The sequence below is a fragment of the Puma concolor genome, chromosome A2, assembly GCF_028749965.1.
Source record: "Puma concolor isolate L17-30 chromosome A2, mPumCon1.1.hap2, whole genome shotgun sequence".
NCBI classification, from domain to species: Eukaryota; Metazoa; Chordata; class Mammalia; order Carnivora; family Felidae; genus Puma; species Puma concolor.
In genome coordinates this window covers 5285878-5306383 of record NC_141668.1, presented here as the reverse complement: position 1 = coordinate 5306383, position 20506 = coordinate 5285878, and the positions used below count along the sequence as shown (strand labels likewise).

Here is a 20506-nt window from a genome sequence, read left to right as displayed (position 1 = left end):
GACTTCTCTGACCCAAACAGTAGTAAGTGTAGTAAGTACTGTGTAGTCAGTAGTAAGAAACTGTGATGTAACACAACATACTCCACCATATTAACACAGTCTGTCAGCCAGTTCCTGACTACAGCATTCTTTTGTTTTCCTCTTTTGAATTTCTTACGGCTATGAAATTAACAAAAATCTACCTCGTTTAAGTCAAAGACTGTTACATTTATTACTCCTCAACTATGGCAAAATCACACACCTCTGTACATTATCCGCAGCATGTTATAAACTGAGTATTTTCCTTTGCAACTCTTGATTTTGGTGGTAGTTACACAGATAAATTTCTTTACCAAATCTTCTAGACCTGTCCACTTAAAATAGTTGCATTTACTGAATGCAAATTATACTTCAATGAGGCTGATTTTTAAAATGCATATGAGGCCAAACTAAAGCATTTCACAGGTTTAATTACGAGGAATACGAATTCCATATGGTGAAGAACACATCTGCAAATTATTCCACATACCGTGGGTTCCAGGTTTTGCTGGAGTTGATGATGAACTAAGCAGTGGATCTAAGGAAGGATCCAAGAAATTTGTGCTCATGTTTGTTTTATATGAAAGTTGAGCCGTATCTTCTGGTAGATTATCTAAACTTAGCCTGTTTTGTCTACTTGTATCTAGAAGATCTTTTCCAAAGAAAGCTTCCTAGGTAAAGATAAGCACATACAAAAATGACTTAGTTGTAAAGTTCTAAGAGGGTTAACAGGTAATTCTGCTGTTTTGACAAGAAGGCAGAACTAACACAAAAACTTGGTATTCAAGAACACAGAAACTGAACATAGAAATATATAAACAATTTAGAAATAACCTGTCAATTCTTTTATATAGATTTCCCCTTATTTTTAAACAAATTTTTATAGTTTTACTAGAGACAAAATTATGCATATAAAACCACACAATTGTACTGAGATACAATAATCCAATAATTCCAGGAGATTCGGCTACAATTAAATTTAAAAATTGATAAATTTATAATACCATTGGCACCTTCATTCATATTATAAGAAAAACTAAAGCTTCATAAATATTATTAATACTTATAGATTACTTGTAGAGAATAGCACAACGGTTTGATCTATAGCTTTAATATTTACATACTTCAGGTAGATTTAGTAACCTCATATTGACTCACATAACCACATTAAAGACTTAACATGCTATAAATCTGAAAGAGGGTTTTTATACTCATTTGAAACATAGTATGTGCACAAATGTACTGCTGTTAAAGGCTTTTGGCTTTTCATTCACTTACTCATATTAACATTTCTCCGTTTCAATGTACTTCCACTAATCTAGAGACTAGTGTTTCAAGCTGTGTTCCTTACAATGCAAGGACCTCTCCAAAACTTCTCAAGGATCAATAAAGAGGACAAAAGGAAGCCCTCGGAACTCCGCCGCCCCCCCCCCGCCCCCCTCCACTTCACTTCAACCCAACAATTCCGCTTTAGTCTATTTTCTGTAAGGTGGTCTGTCTGGAAAAGGGATCCTTTGTAGAGGCCAATTTTGAAGAAAATCAACATTTAACACACTCTTGCAAAAGATACATATACAGGAAAAGGCTCGCTGCAGCATTTTTTTATAGTACCACAGGAGGAAACAGCTTCTATTGGTCTGTCAAAAGGCATAGGACTAAATAAATTACAGACACCCAAACTATAAAACACATCAACATTTTAAAAGGACATAGAGCTATGCTATCAAAGAAAAGCTCTGAAATACAGAATTAAAAGAAAACAAGTTGAATGATATGTCCAGCAAAACATAAAATACAAACTAAGATTACTTTCACTCATAATTTAATAATAAATTAAGAGGTTCTGAAAGGATAAATAACAAACTGTTAACAATGCTAACTTCTGAAAGGGGATGGGGAAGGAGCTATTTGTGAAACCTGATCAAGGTGATGATGTATTTGAAATTTTCACATTTTTTAAATGAACAAGCTGTTTCAGTATGAAAAAGACATTTGAGGGGCGCCTGGGTGGCTCAGTCGGTTAAGACTTCGGCTCAGGTCATGATCTCATGGTTTGTGAGTTTGAGCCCCGCATTGGGCTCTGTGCTGACAGATCAGAGCCTGGAACCTGCTTCGGATTCTGTGTCTCCCCCCCCCCCCCCCCCCCCCGCCCTCCCCTTCCTCCTTGGCTCTCTCTCTCTCTCTCAAAAATAAATAAACATTAAAAAATTTTAAAGGAAAAAAAAAAGAAGTTTGAAAATCAGCAAAGCTGACCACTGGGTAGAGGATGGTTTGTTTCTTATACCAGCGATACTTTTATCATTAGGAAAAATGTTGAAGAGTAGAGCATCTTAAAATTTAGAAACCATTTATTTCATGCCTTCAGTATTCAATCTGACATCATGATTAGCAACAATTTTTTTTAATAACTCATGAAGATTTCAGTGCTAATTATCAAAAACTGTAATATTCCTATTAATTTGATGGTTTTATATTAATTTTATATAAAGGAATGGCTCCACGTGGTTTCTAATTTGACAATGTGACTCCAAGAACCAACCAGAGATTTTAGATCTACTACAGGGGCTCCTAAGGTAGACAGGAGCACTAGGTCTTAGGAGACCACACAAATCTATTTGACAGATTATACAATTATTTATCGTTTATCTAGACACTGTTATGATTAATAAAGAAAAACTGGAAAAATGGCTGAATCCCTGTGGCTTTCATCACTATGTACTCCCCCGGTCAATGGGGGAAATTACAGCTCTACCTCAAGAAACAGTATCACTACAATGGCTTCCTCCATATCGCTCCCCACCCCGCCCCCCGGCCCCCACCTCAAGAAAAAACAAAACCATTAGGTACTACTGATGCACACTGGAGGAAACAGTCCAGTTCAGGAGATCAAGATTACAGCAGTTAATCAGGAAATCAGATCCACTACTTTTAAAGGCTCTTTTTCAATGTATGAAATGGTCAGTTTTCATATGTTCATAAACAGCCAAAGAAGATCACACTCTACAGAAGGATCAAGGAAAGGAGAAGCAGGTATTCTACTCAATATTCTCAAGAAAGGATTATTAAAAGGGACAACACAAGGATTATTAAAAGACAACAAAAAGGATGCAGTTAAAGAGAATCTAAACAATAAAGGTGGGAGTATTTTCTGACCAATACAATCACTATTATATGGTTAAAAAGAAGTTACACAGCTAGGTATTTGACGGGAATATGGGAAAAACAAAACATACTCTTAAAGACTGACGACACGTACGGCACAAGTATTTACACACATAATTCTTAATCTCTCAACATTTCTTGGCACACAGGTGTCGATGGGAATGAGATCACATCGCTAACTGGAAGGAGGGCCATACTCAAGCCCAGGACGCCAACCTTAAAGGCTCAAGCTCTAAAACGGACACTGCCCTCAGGGCCCCTGGGCAGCTCAGTTGGTTTTGTGTCTGATTTTGGCTCAGGTCATGATCTCACAGTTTGTGAGTTCGAGCCCAGCAATGGGCTCTCTGCTGTCAGGGCAGAGCCTGTTGAGGAGATCTTCTGTTCCCCCTTGCCTCGTGCCCACGAGTGCTCGCGTGCGCTCTCTCTCTCTCTCTCTCTCAAATGGACACTGACCTTATGGATCAGTTGTCTAATAAAAACTTACACTCATGTATATTACCACATACTACATATTATGCTTACAAGTTTATTAAACAAAAAGTTTATTAAACAAAAAACTCTATTCAAATGAGTAGGTGATTTTTATACTTCTCATCATTAATTTTTTTTTTTTTAACGTTTATTTATTTTTGAGACAGAGAGAGACAGAGCATGAATGGGAGAGGGTCAGAGAGAGGGAGACACAGAATCTGAAACAGGCTCCAGGCTCTGAGCCGTCAGCACAGAGCCCGACGTGGGGCTCGGACTCCCGGACCGCGAGATCATGACCTGGGCCGAAGTCGGCCGCTTAACCGACTGAGCCACCCAGGAGCCCCTATACTTCTCATCATTAAAAAAGAAAACTGAAGAAGCTGGATATTAGCTGAGAAGAAATGTAACTTTTAAAGCAGTTAAACCATTAAGAGCCAACTGGAAAATTAAGGTAAAAAAATAAATGCAAGCAATAATGAGGCCATTATAATGGCTCATTATAAAGGCTCAATAATGAGCAACATGTAGGCCATTACTGTGTGGGAGGAACAGATCAGAGGAACACTCACCGACACTGACATTAGGACAGACACTCAAGAACAGTCTGTTCCAATTCTACTCTCACACCTGAAGACAGAGAGGCCCAGGAAGGAGGACTCCCCTGCTCGGGAACCTGAATCTCAGTCCTGTATCTCTAATACAGGGCCCTTTCCAGTACAGCACATGGCCTGGAGCTCCTCTGTGACTTAACGCTTACAGGATAAACCAGAAAGATTTCTATTTTCATGGAGCCTACACCTATCAAAGAATGTCTTCACCCTGACGGATGTTTTTCTGATGTATGTTTTAGAAGACAAAAACAATTCTACTTAAAACTTCGGATCACTGGCCTCTGAAAGTGGTAACCAATTATTAAAAGCTGTAACTCTGGCTGCTAAAAACCCAACTTTATTCAGTGACTCTAATTACTCTAACCTGGAGCTGTCCATAGGACGTGGGTTTGGGGAGCACACAAGTGCAACTGCTTTGGAAGAATGAGCTTTTCCCAGTTCAAAATGTCCTTGTATGTCTTATGAAACATTTAGAAGTGAAAAACTGGGATAAAAAAGAACTTTTTGAAAAGTACCAAAACACAAAAAAGTAAATGTTAATTTTTATGGGCTTCTGAAAGGTAAACCTGGCATTTAAAATATGTAATTAAAAACAAAACGAGTAAAACATTAACAAAAATAAAGCTATTTTTCAAAACTTAATACATTACATTTCTTTTGTTAATAAACTATACAATATAATGTAAAGCAAAATATTACTTGTAAATAGGCAGGGAACGTTTCTTCAAGCTTATTTTTCCTTTTTCGGTATCTCTTCTTTATTTTTTCAGTGTTTTCAGTAACAGAAACAGATTCATCAACTAGTGTATCTGGTAAGTGCTCACTCCAGCCTGAAACAATAGTCACATTTATAAATATGTGATGTTGAATATTGTCAGACAAATCCACCCAAAGTAACTTTACAGCTTACCAACATACACAGATCCATATAAACAAACAAGCTTTTTCTTTTTTCTCTCCAGTTTTATTGAGATATAATTGACGTACAATACTATGTCAGTTTAAGGCATACAACATGACTTGACAGACACACTTTTTCACAAAAAAGATGTCAAAGCAAGTTTATTAGTAACTTTTAAGCATCATAAAAAATTCATTGCATGTCTATTTAGTATCAGTATATGTTTACTTTTGTCTCTTAATGAGTATTTCCTTACTCGCAAAGCAGCAAACTGTTTCCTTTAACATCAACATTTTGTTAAAAATTAAAATAATAAAAGTACTCGTGCTTATGAGTATGGGGAAATGGCTACTCCTATACTTCTAAAGGCAACTAAAGGCAGGAACAATCTTTCCGAAGAGTTTACTGGGCATATCCAACAGAAGTCTTTCGGAAAGTGTATTCTTCAATCCAGCAATTCCAAGTTCAAGGATTTATTGCAAATTACGTTTCTGTAGTACATATTATACTAACATATCACCACCTACAAAAACGCTTGTAAATATGCTATGAATGCTCAATCTTAAAATCAATCAGAGAAAAGGAAATAAAACAAAATTTTGATCTATGAAATTAGCAAAGAAGTAAGTCCACTACGTAGAGCAGATAAGTGAGCAATCAAATGACAGTCTCATGTTCCCAAGGCAAACAGTACATCCCTCCTAAAAATCAATGTGGGCACTTCTGTTGCCAGAGTATGTAAGGGAATGACTTCTAAAAACAACTACAAATGGTGGATAAACATTTTTTTTAACTATCTTTTTAAATGTACCAGTAATCTACCAGAAAATAAAGAATCCTTAAAGACCAACAAATTAAGGTAAGACAGGAACCACAGAAAGAATTAAGCAAAGAACCAAGTAAAGCTTTCTGAAGTTCTGCTAAAATGCAGTGACCTTGAGCTCAGGTTTTCAGAGCCTCCTGAGCAATGGGAGACTAGAAGACCAAGTTCAAGGCCTCTCCTTCCTCGGCATAGTGATTAACCAGAGGTGCCTCCCATAAAGGTGATAAAGGTGAGACCCTGAAGGATTCCATGCTGAGAGTTGGCATAACAAGAAATACACCCTCCCAACCCCCTCGTCCCCCATACATCACTCACCTCCCCCTCCCCCTCTCCACCACCAACCGCCAAGAACTTGTCAACTTGTCAGGGAATTTGGTGCTGGGTAGAAAGGCAAAAAGTGAAAATCTTCCCTGAGAGTTCATAAACTCAATATAACCCTAATATGTAAGAAATCCGGATTTATAGAATACAGGTGGACCAAAAAACTTCAAGCTAAGAATTGAAGCTAAATTCTTTAAGCTAAAGAAGTACTGGGGTGGTAGCACCTCATGTTCCTGGTGGTAACAGACGCAGTCTCTGAAAGAAGCCACCTGCAATTCACTCCTCAACAAAGTTCAGAGAATGTTCTAAAGAATATGAACTCACAGTAAAAATAAATACATAAATAAAAAGTAACATGTGTATGTATGTATCTATGTCACACAATAAACACAACGAAATGAGGCACTATGGGAAAGGGCAGGAGAGGCATCTGTAGAATCACACATGTGCACAGGCTTTAATACTTCTGCTCCGTGTTACTTAGACACATAAGGAAGTAACAGAGGACTGAGACTAGGAAGGAGTAAGCTATAGAGAAACGAGAAAGTATCTTAGCACTTAGCAATTCAATTCAGAAAGGGAAACAACGCATAAGAAAATAAAAACTCAATGGATCACTCTCGATACGACACGTGAAGGGATAAAACACTAACCTAACAGAACTAAACTATGACGGCAGAATAGAGAGAGAAGGAAAACACAAAACCAGGCTCATCGAACATGTCACATTTCTTAGGGCTTATTATATTACAATCATACTGTTACAGTCATATTAGGAACTCCTTTAAAACCATCTAGTGCTTCCTTTTAAAAATGCAATTTGTAATTTTCATTAATTCACAGGTTAAAACCCCACCTCTTAATAATGGAAGAACTCCAATCAGAGCACATGCTGAAAACATCTTTTTTTCATATCCTACAGAAAGCATTTAAAATACGTACAGCATACAGACTGTGACCATACCGACATAAAGTGTTCATCAGAACTAATTCTCAAGCTGTGACTTAATGATTTAGTGTTCTTTGAGGATCTAAGTGAGGATGACAGAATATTAATTGGAAGACATATTTCTAAAACATTATACAATTTGGTTTAAAATTGTTGTAGTACCCTGTCACTTTCAACAAAATAAAGTCTCCAATTTTATACCAAGCAGCTAAGACGGGCGAAGAAAGGCCTTTTGTGAGATGATCAGGAAGCACCTGGTTTAACTAAGTGATTCGGTCCCTAACCTGTTTATATTTCACTTAAGACATAAAGAAACTTGTTTTAAAAAAAATCGCAGAGGAATATACTCTGTTGGATTTAAATCTTTTTCTTTATGAAACCTCATTTCTGTATTATAGGTATGAACTCCACAGGCACTCACAACCATGATCAGTAAGAAGCAATAAGGTTGTGACTGCAGCATTATTTAGGACGGTTCTTTTCCATAGAGACAGCAAGAAAAGGGGTTAAACAAAATCAGTACCATACCATCATCTCTGTTAGGTAACTGCTCAGAAATAGAGCCTGAAGAATCTTTTCTAATGACAGATCTTTTCGTTTTTCCTTGCCCGGTTCGACTTCTTTGCCGTACCATAAATCCACCGATACCTAACCAAAAAAGAAATTGGTCAGCCTTGTAAATAACTGATTGCTCTCTGTATTTTCAAAGTAGGGTGATACTGCTTAGATACTGAGGCATTTCCCAAATTCAATATGGGCTACTTTAAATAATCATTTTTATACACAAGAGTTTGAAATAAGCAAATTAAAAGAGGCCAAAACTACTGTTACCTTATCACTAACCAAACAGGTATAAAAAGACATTATTAGAGTATAGAAAGACTGCGTGCATTTCCTCTTCTAAGCAGCATCAGAGTAAATATTACAGTAAATTATACTTATTTAGCAGATATTAAGTAACTCAACTATCATCTTTCAAATTATTTGTACATTAGCTAAAGAGAATAAATACAAGATATAAACAAAACTAGATGATCCAAACAAAGTCAGTATGACTTCAGGGGTAATGTGTCTACTTAAGGCCCTTGGACATGAGACACATTCAGCTCTATAATTAAAACCAGAAATTCTAACTCTGGTTCCTCTGTGACTTTGGGCAAACTATCTAATTTTTAAGTGTTCCTAGTTCCCTCACTGATAAAACAGGGATGGCATCTAACTCCTCCTCATCCATGCATCATAAGGATTAAATAACTTGCCAGACGTAAAGCCCATAGACTAGAGCCTGACACACAGTCAAAAGTAAGTCGAACCCACTTTGTGACCTAATGGCTCCCTCAGTCACAGAGATGACCTTCACGGAAGGCAGAGTCAAAGGAAAAAAACACAATAAATGTTAGCTCCTAGAAGGAGTTTGCAGTGTCTAAAAACGTATCTATAGTAATAAGCCTCCAAATTAGGAAGAAATGAAGTGATTTTCATGCAGTGACTTGGATGAAGCTAATCTAGGTCCTTGTTTCAGATGTGGCCCACCTGTAAGGAAAGTTACCTTCTTGAGGTCTTACAGAATACATACAACAGTGAGAAAAGTCTTCCTTGCACCTCAAAAGGTATTTACAACACTCTTATCAATACAATATAAGCAGTTAGAAGATTAAAGACTGAATTGATTCGACTTAATGTCTCACTGATTGGTAAACAGACATGAATAAAGTGCCTAAAGAAAGCCTAAAAGGTCTGCATTGTGACCATTTCAGTAATTTTTTCCAGTAAGGCAAATAAAATCTTATAAGCAAGCGAGATGTCCCTCCACCTCTGAGGCAGGGAGGAAATCAGAATTTAATCAGTTGTGTATGAACTGGTCTATAAATTCAGGAAGCCTAAGAACTCTGTCATATCGCCCTCACATTATACACTTACTGGCTCCTGCACAAACACTGAAATAAGTTTTAAAAACATAGCAGGGGTGCCTGGGTGGCTCAGTCGGTTAAGCGTCTGACTTCGGCTGAGGTCATGATGTCAGGGTCCATGAGTTCGAGCCCCGCGTCGGGCTCTGTGCTGACAGCTCAGAGCCTGGAGCCTGTTTCGGATTCTCTGTCTCCCTCTCTCTCTGACCCTCCCTCGTTCATGCTCTGTCTCTCTCTGTCTTAAAAATAAACAAACATTAAAAAAAAAAAAAAAAAAAAAAAAACAAATATGGGGCACCTGGTGGCTCAGTCGGTTAAGTGTCCGACTTCGGCTCAGGTCACGATCTCGCGGTCTGTAAGTTCAAGCCCCGCGTCGGGCTCTGTGCTGACAGCTCAGAGCCTGAATGGAGCCTGCTTCAGATTCTGTGTCTCCCTCTCCCTCCGCCCCTCCCCCACCCATGCTCTGTCTCTCAAAAATGAGTAAACGTAAAAAAAAATTTTTTTCAACATAACAAATAGTAAATACGAATGCTGACAATTAAAATAATTGCAGAAGTACGCATCAAAGGAAAAATATACAAACGGCCTTAAAGGTCCCAGTACAAATAAAACATTGGGATAAGGTATTAAAAGAACAATTTTTTGTGAAGTATTCACATACCCGACCTAAGGAATTTGCCACCTAAATGCACATTCAGTTCTTCAATTTCGACATTCAAGTTTTAGTTTGGAGAGTTAAGGAGCTATATTTCATTTTGTTCATTTAATTATACTTGGGAGTCCTCAATATTACATTTTTTCTTAAATTAACTAAGTTTTGATTACATTAAAATGTCCAGCTCAGGATGATACCTGGTCTGTACGGTTTCCTTTTTCTCTTTTTCACACCGTCTGTTCCTTCCACCCCCTTCGTTTCATCGTCCACAGCTTCCCGTTCAGGACTAGATTCTGATTTCCCATCACAGTCCACAAGTTCTCCTTCTGGAAAAAAGAAAAATACACAGATAAAATTGGAAAAAAAATCTACCAAATACCTAATTCCTATGTAATAGGAAATAGAAGGCAAAGTGGCCACTGAGCCATTCTAATTGTGCATCCAGTAGGTGGGGAAAGTGACAAAATGATGGAAAAGGCACCAAATGGTTGTAGAATTCATGTTGCTTAATGTGCTGTTTTCAGGAAATGAAACACAAGCATCAGGGAAGGGGAAACACACACAGAGAATGCTCAGAAAGACAACTACAAGTCAGTTTGCACTTAAAAAATCTTCCCTTTGCCTTCAATTACATCTTCCGGCTCAGGACCACAAGACTGTCTCTGCAGCCTAGAACCCTCTTCGGAGCTCCTACTATAGCTGTAATGGAATATTACCTAGTTACCGAAACCTCTCCATCCAAAAATGAGGACAGGAGAGAGAGGGACACTTTTCACTGCTTACCCTTAATTCTTTTTCAGTTTTAAACCATGTGAATGTATGAGTTGTCCACAAATCAAAAAGTTAAGAGGATTAGCGATAACATTACAGGCAGTAATGACCTAGCCACTTGCTGCTGCTTCTCTCCCTCCACTACTTACTACCATTCCTGGCTCCACTCTATCCCTCCACCCTCCATCCTTTGCCTTCTAGAGCCTAAATACAACCTTAGGCTCACACCCCCAGACATCCATCCTTTCACACTGGGAAGGTCTATACTGGGGCACTGTGTTCCCACTCTTGAGACACAACACAGTGTTTCCGTTTTCTTTGGATTTGGGATGTGTGTGTGCGTGCGTGTGTGTGTGCGCGCGCGCCTGTGAACAAGGTTTCCAGATACTAGTAAGTGAATTAGAAAAAAGTCTGCCTCTGTTGCACAAGGAATTTGTTGTTGATGTGCTAAGATGACCGTTCATGGCTTATTTTTCCTGAAGAACCATTTATCCGAAGAGTAAACAGCTGACAAAAGCTACAAGGAAAAGGTGCTGTTACAACATTCCAGGGGCATCACAAATGCGTGTGGACTTTGTGGGCTCGTGGACCTAGGATGTACTTATGTATGACATCACGTAGAAAATCACTTTCAAGGGGACACGCCTTCAAGGGACCCAATCTGGAAGCTACACGCTGAAGACATGCCCATCATTTCCCTGAACGCTGTCCTATGCAACAGTCGTCAAAGGGAAAAGCTTCTCAGGCCTTTTTGTTGCAGTTCTGCCACGTTTTTAAAAGGCTCTATAATCTCATACTTTGGGAATTAATGTGTACTGTCAAGAAATCTTCCAAATTCTGTGAAATGCAGCATTTCCCAGATTTAAGTAACTGTGGAACCATTTTTCAGGTTTCCCACTGTCCTTAGACACTAGAATTCTTCACTGTGCTCTGGTGGATGGTAATCTGATCAATTCCTCCCAGATACACAGACTATTTCTTCACAAGCCCCGAAACTTTAAAATCAAATTTTCTGCTTAATAGGATTTGAACATCAGTTATACAGAAGCATGAGGAAGTTTTTCTCCCAACCACACACAACCTACTGCACAGAAAATGTGAGGACTAACTGATAAAAGACACACTGATGCTAAGCCACAATTCTCTCTGACCTGCACAAATGTGGCACCTTCCTAACTGATCTAGGTGCCACAACTCTTGGACCCCACAGTCTATTCACATTACAACCGGGTGTTCCATTTAAAACATCAATAAGATTATGGGGTGCCGAGGTGGCTCAGTCGGTTGAGCGTCCGACTTCGGCTCAGGTCATGATCTCGCAGTTCATGAGTTCGAGCCCCGCGTCAGGCGCTGTGCTGACAGCTGGGAGCCTGGAGCCTGCTTTGGATTCTGTGTCTCCCTCTCTCTCTGCCCCTCCCCCGCTCATGCTCTGTCTCACTCTCAAAAATGAATAAATGTTAAAAAAAATTTTTTTAATAAAATAGGAGTGAGATTAAACCACAATTCGCTCAGTAACCTCCGATTACCTCCATCCACAAGCTCAAGCATTGCCTTATGACTCTGTATGACCTACTCAGTCTTGCCTCCTCTCTCCTTTACGACGACGACTTTTTTTTTTTTTTTTTTTTTAAATTGAAGTTAGTTAACATACAGTGTAGTATTGGTTTCCGGAGTAGAACCCAGTGATTCATCACTTCATAGAACACCCAGTACTCATCCCAACAAGTGCCCTCCTAAATACCCATCACCCATTTAACCCATCTCCCCCCCATCCTCATCAACCCTCACGTTCTCTGGATTTAAGAGTCTCTATGGTTTGCCGCCCTCTCTGGTTTTATCTTATTTTTCCTTCTCTTCCCCTATGTTCATGTTTTGTTTCTTAAAGTCCACATATGAGTGAAATCATGCGATATTTGTCTTTCTCTGACTTATTTCACTTAGCATTATACACTCTAGCTCCATTCACGTTGTTGCAAATGGCAAGATTTCATTCTTTTTCATCACCGAGTAATAGTCCATCGTATGTATATACCACATCTTCTTCATCCATTCATCAGTCAACAGACATTTCGGCTCTTTCCGTACTTTGGCTATTGTTGACAGTGCTGCTATAAACATTGGGGTACATGTGTCCCTTCGGACCAGCATTTTTGTATCCTTTAGATAAATACTTAATAGTGCAATTGCTGGGTCATAGGGTAGTTCTACTTTAACTTTCTGAGGAACCGCCATACCATCGTCCAGAATGGCTGCACCAGTTTCAAACATTCCCACCCACAGAGCAAAAGGGTTCCTCTCTTTCCGCATCCTCGCCAACATCTGTTGTGTCCCGAGTTGTTAATTTTAGCCATTCTGACGGGCATGAGGTGGTATCCATTGTGGTTTTGATTTGTATTTTCCTGATGATGAGTGATGTTGAGCATCTTTTCATGTATCTATTAGCCAACTAGATGTCTTCTTTGGAAAAGTGTCTATTCACGTTTTCTGCCCATTTCTTCACTGGATTATTTGTTTTTCTGGGTGTTAAGTTTGATAAGTTCTTTATAGATTTTGGATACTAACTCTTTATCTGTCATTTGCAAATATCTTCTCCCATTGTGTGACTTGTCTTTTAATTTTGCTGATTGTTTCCTTCACTGTGCAGAAGCTTTTTATCTTGATAAGATCCCAGTAGTTCATTTTTGTTTTTGTTTCCCTTGCCTCCGATGATGTGTCAAGTAAGAAGCTGCTGCAGCCAACATCAGAGAGTTGCTGCCTGTTTTCTCCTCGAGGATTCTGATGGCTTCCTGTCTCACATTTAGGTCTTTCATCCATTTTGGATTTATTTTTGTGTCTGGTTTAAGAAAGTGGTCCAGATTCATTCTTTTGCAGGTCTCTGTCCCGTTTCCATTTCTCGGTTCTCTATTCTGTTGCATTGGTCTATGTGTCTGTTTTGTGCCAATGCCATACTGTCCTGATGATTACATCTTTGTAATATAGCTAGACTTCTGATCTCATCACCTCCTACTGTCGCCTTTGTTCACTGCTGGACACACTGGTCTTCACATTCCTCAAACATGCTAGGCACACTCCTACTCTCGGCCTGTGCAATAGCTTTCTCGCCATCTGGGATGCTCTTCCCTCAGGTAATCAAGTAGCCCACTTGCCTCTTTAAAGTGTGCTCAAATACTGCTTTCAGTTCATCTGATGCCTCACGTCACCATATGCACTACCAATTCCTCTTATTCCAATGCTAGCTTTCTACAGCACTTGCCAAACACATTTTAATAACTCGTTTATTATGAGATACACACACACATGCACGCACACACGCATGTATATATTTTTTGAGTAGGCTCCATGACGATCACAGAGCCCAACGCAGAGCTTGAACCACCCCAGGACCCCAAGCATCACGACCCGAGCTGAGGAGCGCCTGAGTGGCTTGTCGGTTAAGCATCTGACTTTAGCTCAGATCATAACCTCGTGGTTTGTGAGTTTGAGCCCCATGTCAGGCTCTATAATGACAACTCGGAGCCTAGAGCCTGCTTCGGATTCTGTGTCTCCCTCCCTCCCTCTCTCTCAAAACTGAACATTAAAAAAATTAAAAAGACCCGAGCTGAGATCAAGAGTCAGACTAACTGAGCCACCCAGGCACTCCTATGTTACGTATTTTAAAATGGTCTTTTCTCCTAATATTAAAAAGTGAGTTTTAGGAGTGGAGAATTCTATCTGCTTTGTTCATTGACATGACTTCCAATATCCAGCACAGAGTAGGCATTCAGTAAATACTGAATAACATGATATGATAGAGCAAAGGTAATTATTTATTTCTCAGTAGAAAAGAGATAACCAATCAAAAAAGAAATAAGCCTGTGGTGATCTTCAGATAAGCAAAAATATAACCCCTATTGAATTGCACACTACTAAAATTATTCTGTCATCTCAAGGATTCAGCTAGAAAATCCTTTATATCTACTGGGATCGAGAAGATGTTCATCAACAGAGAAGTTTATGATGAACATCTGTGAACATAAATTTACACTTGAACATTAATAATGGTTTTTCCAGGTAGAAACCCATGGGTCAAGGCTACTTTAACTTAGCCATGGTATCTGAGCTCACAGCATCTGAGGTTTAAGCTGCTACCTTGCAAACTAGAGTCGCATCCTCTGAATTTTCCCATCTGTGATCCTCAAAAAAAATGGTATTCCTGGAGATTTCTATAATGTAAGACAGTCTGCTCTAGAGGACATGTGAAAGGAAGAGAATCGGAAAAGCCCAAGAAGACAACTCACTTAGAAAGGCCAAGGGTCACATCAAGGGTTACCTAAGTCAGTAGAATTTACCCTGAGATAAAACATATATATTTTGGAAGATATTTTATGTACTTTAATTCTTGTGAACATATTCAATGGAAAATAAGTTAGTATTACCTCGACTATCATCCATTTCTCCATCCCTTGAATGCTCTGATTGGATGTCCGGAGGGGTCTGAAGGACAGCCACACTATTCTGGTTTATAATCTTCAACTTCAACTTTGGTTTGGACCGTTTTCTTCGTGGAACTGTAACTGTGAGGCTCTGTAACTGAGTCATCCCTGATTCAGTCAAACACACACCATCCTGGGTGTATGTCTTGGGTGGATCTAAAATTACAATATCCCAAGGATACAAATCAAAACTCTCATTTTAATTTTCACTGCTAAGTTGATTACTGTTCCAAAATACCCATGTGAAGGGAATGTGACTACTATAAAGCAATTATCTATGAAATGCACAAATAATTAACAGTACTCAATTAAAACGAAAAATAATTGGTTGAACTTCTTTGGATTTTAAGCAGAGAAGTTGTAAGGTTTTAAAAAATGATCTTCCCGGCATTTTTTCTCAATTATCAAAATAAGGATTTAGAAAGAAAGCAATGAAGCTAAAAGCAATGCTTCAGCTATTCAACTATGACCGTTTTCCTGGAATATCTTTTCAGACTGAAAGAGGGAGATCAATTTATATAACAGAAACCCATCTAGAAAGCAAAGTATCAATATAATCACTGTCAGGGAGAGGCAGTAAGTAAGTAGAAATCCTGCACATTTTTAAATGTACAAAATTGCTATTTATTACAATTTCTATACTACTCAAATGTTTTAGCATCCAATATCAAATACTGTTAGAAAAAAGAACAACAGTTTAAAACTATCCTATTAAGATACCTCTCTAGCTGATCCATTTCAGAAAAAAACAGATTGCATTAATTCCAAAAAAAAAAAAAAAAAAAAAAAAAATCCCTGTTTGCTAACTAGAACCTTTCTTCTAATTCATTACTAAGCACAGTAATATATCAATGAAACCAAAGCAAGTACAGAGTTGATGATTACTTTAAGGGTGGTTGTTTCACTGCCAATTGGCTAAGATTTATAGGAACAGTGTCCCACCAAAGCTGGATAAGATGAACACTTTATACATATCAATGACAGGAATGATACCCGACATCGGGGGATTCAGAATGAACACTCATAGGATAAAGGCACGGAACATGTGGAGTCAGATACCTCAGTAACTAAGCATTTACACGCCCTGTGTAAGGAACAGCATTTCGGACTTTACCTAGCTCTTTCACTTTCGTGACAATCTGTGCTACAAGTGAAGATTCGCAGCCGTCTGAGGAAGGCACTGAAATGAAAACAATTCGTGTCATTTTTTCAGAAAAAGCAAAGTATACAAAGACTTACACATAACTAAATTTTCTATTCCTTTACCCATTTTACTGAAATAAACACTTAAACACTAAATCGAGTTAAAGGCTGTCTTTAAAAACAAGGACAAGTAGTAAAGGAAACACACATCATGGAGGGAAAAATGGCCAAGATACGAGGCAACATACTGGATTTCTACACATGCCAGTAACTGCAAGATTGCGAGGCATGAAAGTGAAATGACGTTTTATATCCATAATATATGCTTAGTTCCTTTTCTTTATGCAAGCAAATTGTTTTAATACATTAAGTTGGGAGCATAAGAGTTCATTTATAACTAAAAATAACTTATTTTCCATAAAATACTTGTCCAAATAACTGTTTCACAAAAAGACAGCAAGGTGCCAGTGAGGTGTAGGAGCACAGACCCGCCGTTCACGTTATTTTCTTACCATGTGACGTAGGCATATAGGGTCTGCACATGCTACAATCAAACCCAATGTCGGCTACATTTTCCACTTCCTCTTCAGTATTTAAGTTCTGACAAACCGCATGCATCCATCTAAAAAGACCATATTTGAACATTTAAAAAGAAAGAAAGAAACAGAAATGCACAGAGAATGGCTTCCTTTTAAAAACAACCACAGGAGTGGACAGCTGCCGCATTTAAAGCCCTAAGCCTCACACATTCCTCCGATCCTGCCCACGTTGCCCTTTCTCCTAACCGTGCCCACGGACCCACCAAAACTTCTGGAGCTTTGAAGAAGAAAAAGGAATGAGACCAAATACTGGGAAGGAAGCAAAAGGACAGTGGATGACGAGGACAGCATAACTGTTTTCTGATCATACACTGAACACAGCGGAGAGAGAAGGAAGCTAGTCCGGGCAAGTATGAAGGAATTCAGAAGACTGCGAACAGTGTGGTGTGTACGTGCTCCTGGGACGCATGTTCTGTGGGCAGATACAGCTCTCGTGTTTGAGGCTGGCTATTAACTAGGAACAAAAGGAGTTGTCTTGCCTTTGAACAAATTAGTGGGCAGCGAGTACTGAGAATCCTGTACTACTGATGAAATAATACTAATATCACACGTACAGTGCAACTATTACCAGAGCACAATAATACACCACTGAAAACAAAGAAAGCGTTCTTGATTTTGAAGCTGTACACATACTACTTGGAGAGGGTGGGAACGGGTACCCAATATCTAGACATTTACTATCCAGAGCTTAAAAAAAAAAAAAAAGTAGTTTGAGGAAAATAAAATCTGTCAGATCATTTGTAGAATCCTCAAAGATTCAGAAACCCTCCACAGAAAAATGGATATATGCAGGCAATTAATTCTGCATCTAATTTCAAGGGATTCATAAACCCTTAAAAGCCCCAAGTTAAAAACCTTAGTCTGGAGTTGTGGATACAAAACAGGAAACTTCTGTAGTTTCTAGCTGACAAAAACTCTGGCAAGTAAAAAAAGGTCTTGTTTCTTAAATTTAAGATCGAAGAAAGTTGTTTTCCAACTTCCTTTTGCTACATTTAAAAGAGAAAAGCTTGCAAAAAAGAGTAAAAGTTTTAAAAAGCAGCATGATACCTGTCACATTGTCTACATTGCAGAATAAGATCTTCTTCTCGATAGTTCCGATAGCAGACAGGGCAGGAAGACAAGCTTGCACAGGGAGCACACTGTGTGTAATTGTTTTGCCATTCACATCTCAGGCCTGCAGACGTTGCCCCACAGTGTCTGCACCACACACACCTGCAATCCAATCCCCCCCAACAAGTCTCCGGTTTATTTACTTAGTTACTGTAATTCAAGAAGCTATACAAGAACAGAATGGGGGGAAATCATTTAACGCACATCTGAAAATTTTTCTGAGAAGCGGTGTGCTATCTATCATAGCAAACACGTATTACGCACGTAAGTGCATGTGGCTAATTTTCAAAAACTGATGTGGAAACATTCTGCACTTGCAAGGCCAAGGAGGGAAGGGTAAATCCTAGAGTACCATTTGCACTTCCAGCCTCCTTTGGGCACGGTCTGCAGAGGAGGGTCGAGGCAGTAGGTATGGTAGCTTATGTCACAGTCATCACACAGCAGGAGTCTTCCGGGGTCAGTGGCCTTCCCACACGCCTCGCACACAGTGCACTCGAGGCACCTCCAACCTTTGCTAAGAACCACTTTAGTGATCTATAAAAGACACAACCAATCCTGGTGATTTATACATTAACACACACCTCATTTTGTATGAGCACATGTGCCACATAAACGACTATGTGGTGCTCATGTCCCAAGAAGCAGGTAAGAGGCAAGCAAGTAACACGTATGAGCACCAACAGTGGCCCAATCCCGGGGTGGGCGCATTCATGTGCTTTCACAAGTCTATCTGCTAGACAGAACAACAGAAAACGGTACCTATTTTAATGACTTTTTTTAAGACCACATAACTACCTTGTGCTGTGGATTTATGTCCACTTTATTGATGTAGTGACTAGATACTGAAGAAATCAAGTAAATTGCCCCTTAACTGTTAATTTAGGTTTTGAAAATGTATTGGCATAGTTTCTATCTATGACATTTCATGAATTCATACTTCTGAAACTCATGTACATTGCAAAAGGATTTGTATATTAAAGTCAATATTTAGGGGCGCCTGGGTGGCTCAGTCAGTTAAGTGTACAACTCTTGATTTTGGCTCAGGTCATGGCCTTACAGTCTGTGGGACTGAGCCCCACACATTGGGCTCCATGCTGAGCATGGGGGCTGCTTGAGATTCTCTCCCTCATTCTCTGCCCCTACCGTGCTGGCTTACGTGCCTGTGTACGTGTGTGCATGCATGCTCTCTCTCCCTCTCTCTCTCTCTCAAAATAAATAAACTTAAAACAAACAATGTTTAAAAATCTAACACATTAAACTAAAACATGAGTTCCTAAGAAAATATGTCCCAAGGACATTTCATGATCTTGGAGGAGTTTCAGCTGTGAAGCTAGGACTTCTGAAGTTCATCACTCCTCTGTAGATTCTCCTCTGGCACAGGGTCTAAGTTAGCAGCAAAGTTTGAAAGTCTCTATACATTTTTTTAATGTTTATTTATTTTTGACAGAAAGAGAGAGTGCACGCATGTGCATGAGCAGGGGAGGGGCAAAGGGGGGGGGGGGGGGAACACAGAGGATCAGAAGCAGGCTCCAAGCTGACAGCAGAGAACCCGATGCAGGGCTCGAACTCATGAACAGTGAGATCATGACCTGAGCCGAAGTTGGACACTTAACCGACTGAGCCACCCAGGCGCCCCTAAAATTTCTATATTTCTGATAAACTCCACAAACCAACCACATCATGTAAGATTATGAATCTGGAACCAAATGAAAGGTCTCAAAAAACTAGAATCTATAGATAGGACACAAAGTACTTGTGTTAAAATGAAATGGCAATAAGTCACGATACAGAATAAAAATTCAGATCATGAGGAATAAGGAAGTCTAAAAGCTACCTGAAAGGAAAATAAAAGAGCTAAATAAAGAACAACTACCAAAATGGCATCAAATTGTCCAATTCTGGATACAACAGAGTAATAGCTTCCAATTCTATAGGAATATAATTTTCAAGACACAAGCAAGTAACCGAGCAATTAAGTGTAAAAGTAGACCTGTCAGGGATACAAAGACTCAAACTTCAGCTTCCAAATGTCTCTTCGAACAGAGTTACTTGGACATATGAGGAAAAAGTTAGAGTTATACCAAGAACAAGGAAGACATGGGATGATGGGATGCAGAGAACAATGAACACACAAAGGACTTCAGCTCAGGGAAGTTGAAGAAGGAGAGCTCAGCAACAGACCTAGAAATTACCAGCACAGAGGAGGAGAGAGCAAAGGGGAGTGCCGTAAAGGGGTACAACTTTTTCCAGAAAAAGTTACTTGCCAAAATAATTTGATATAAATCATGTTCCTACAGTAGGTAAAAACAAACAACAAAAACTAAAGCAGAATCATGAATCATTATTTTTTTTGCTATTAAAAACTCCATGAAAGACAAAGCCATAGTACACTTTTTAATGTTTTTACTCATCGTAGAGACAGAGTGCAAGCAGGGGAGGGGCACAGAGAGGAGACACAGAACCTGAAGCAAGCTCCAGGCTCTGAGCTGTCAGCACAGAGCCTGACGTGGGGCTCGAACTCACAGACTGCAAGATAGTGACCTGAGCCAAAGTCGGTATGGTACACTTTCTAGATCTCCACTGAACACGTTTA

At 39.1% G+C, this 20506-nt stretch overlaps 1 protein-coding gene across 6 annotated transcripts in view; it reads right to left on the bottom strand.

The window, feature by feature from the left end:
- The window catches only part of KMT2C (lysine methyltransferase 2C), a 288984-nt gene that overhangs the window by 59651 nt on the left and 208827 nt on the right, over window positions 1–20506 (bottom strand). For all 6 annotated transcript variants that reach the window (XM_086685695.1, XM_086685705.1, XM_086685722.1 and 3 more), the window contains 9 exons: window positions 18266–18447; window positions 17851–18015; window positions 16717–16826; window positions 16176–16241; window positions 15005–15217; window positions 10016–10144; window positions 7785–7904; window positions 4962–5092; window positions 509–689 (listed from right to left, as the gene is read on the bottom strand). In XM_086685695.1, the coding sequence (XP_086541821.1) occupies window positions 509–689; window positions 4962–5092; window positions 7785–7904; window positions 10016–10144; window positions 15005–15217; window positions 16176–16241; window positions 16717–16826; window positions 17851–18015; window positions 18266–18447 (1297 nt within the window). The remainder of the gene's footprint in view (window positions 1–508; window positions 690–4961; window positions 5093–7784; window positions 7905–10015; window positions 10145–15004; window positions 15218–16175; window positions 16242–16716; window positions 16827–17850; window positions 18016–18265; window positions 18448–20506) is intronic.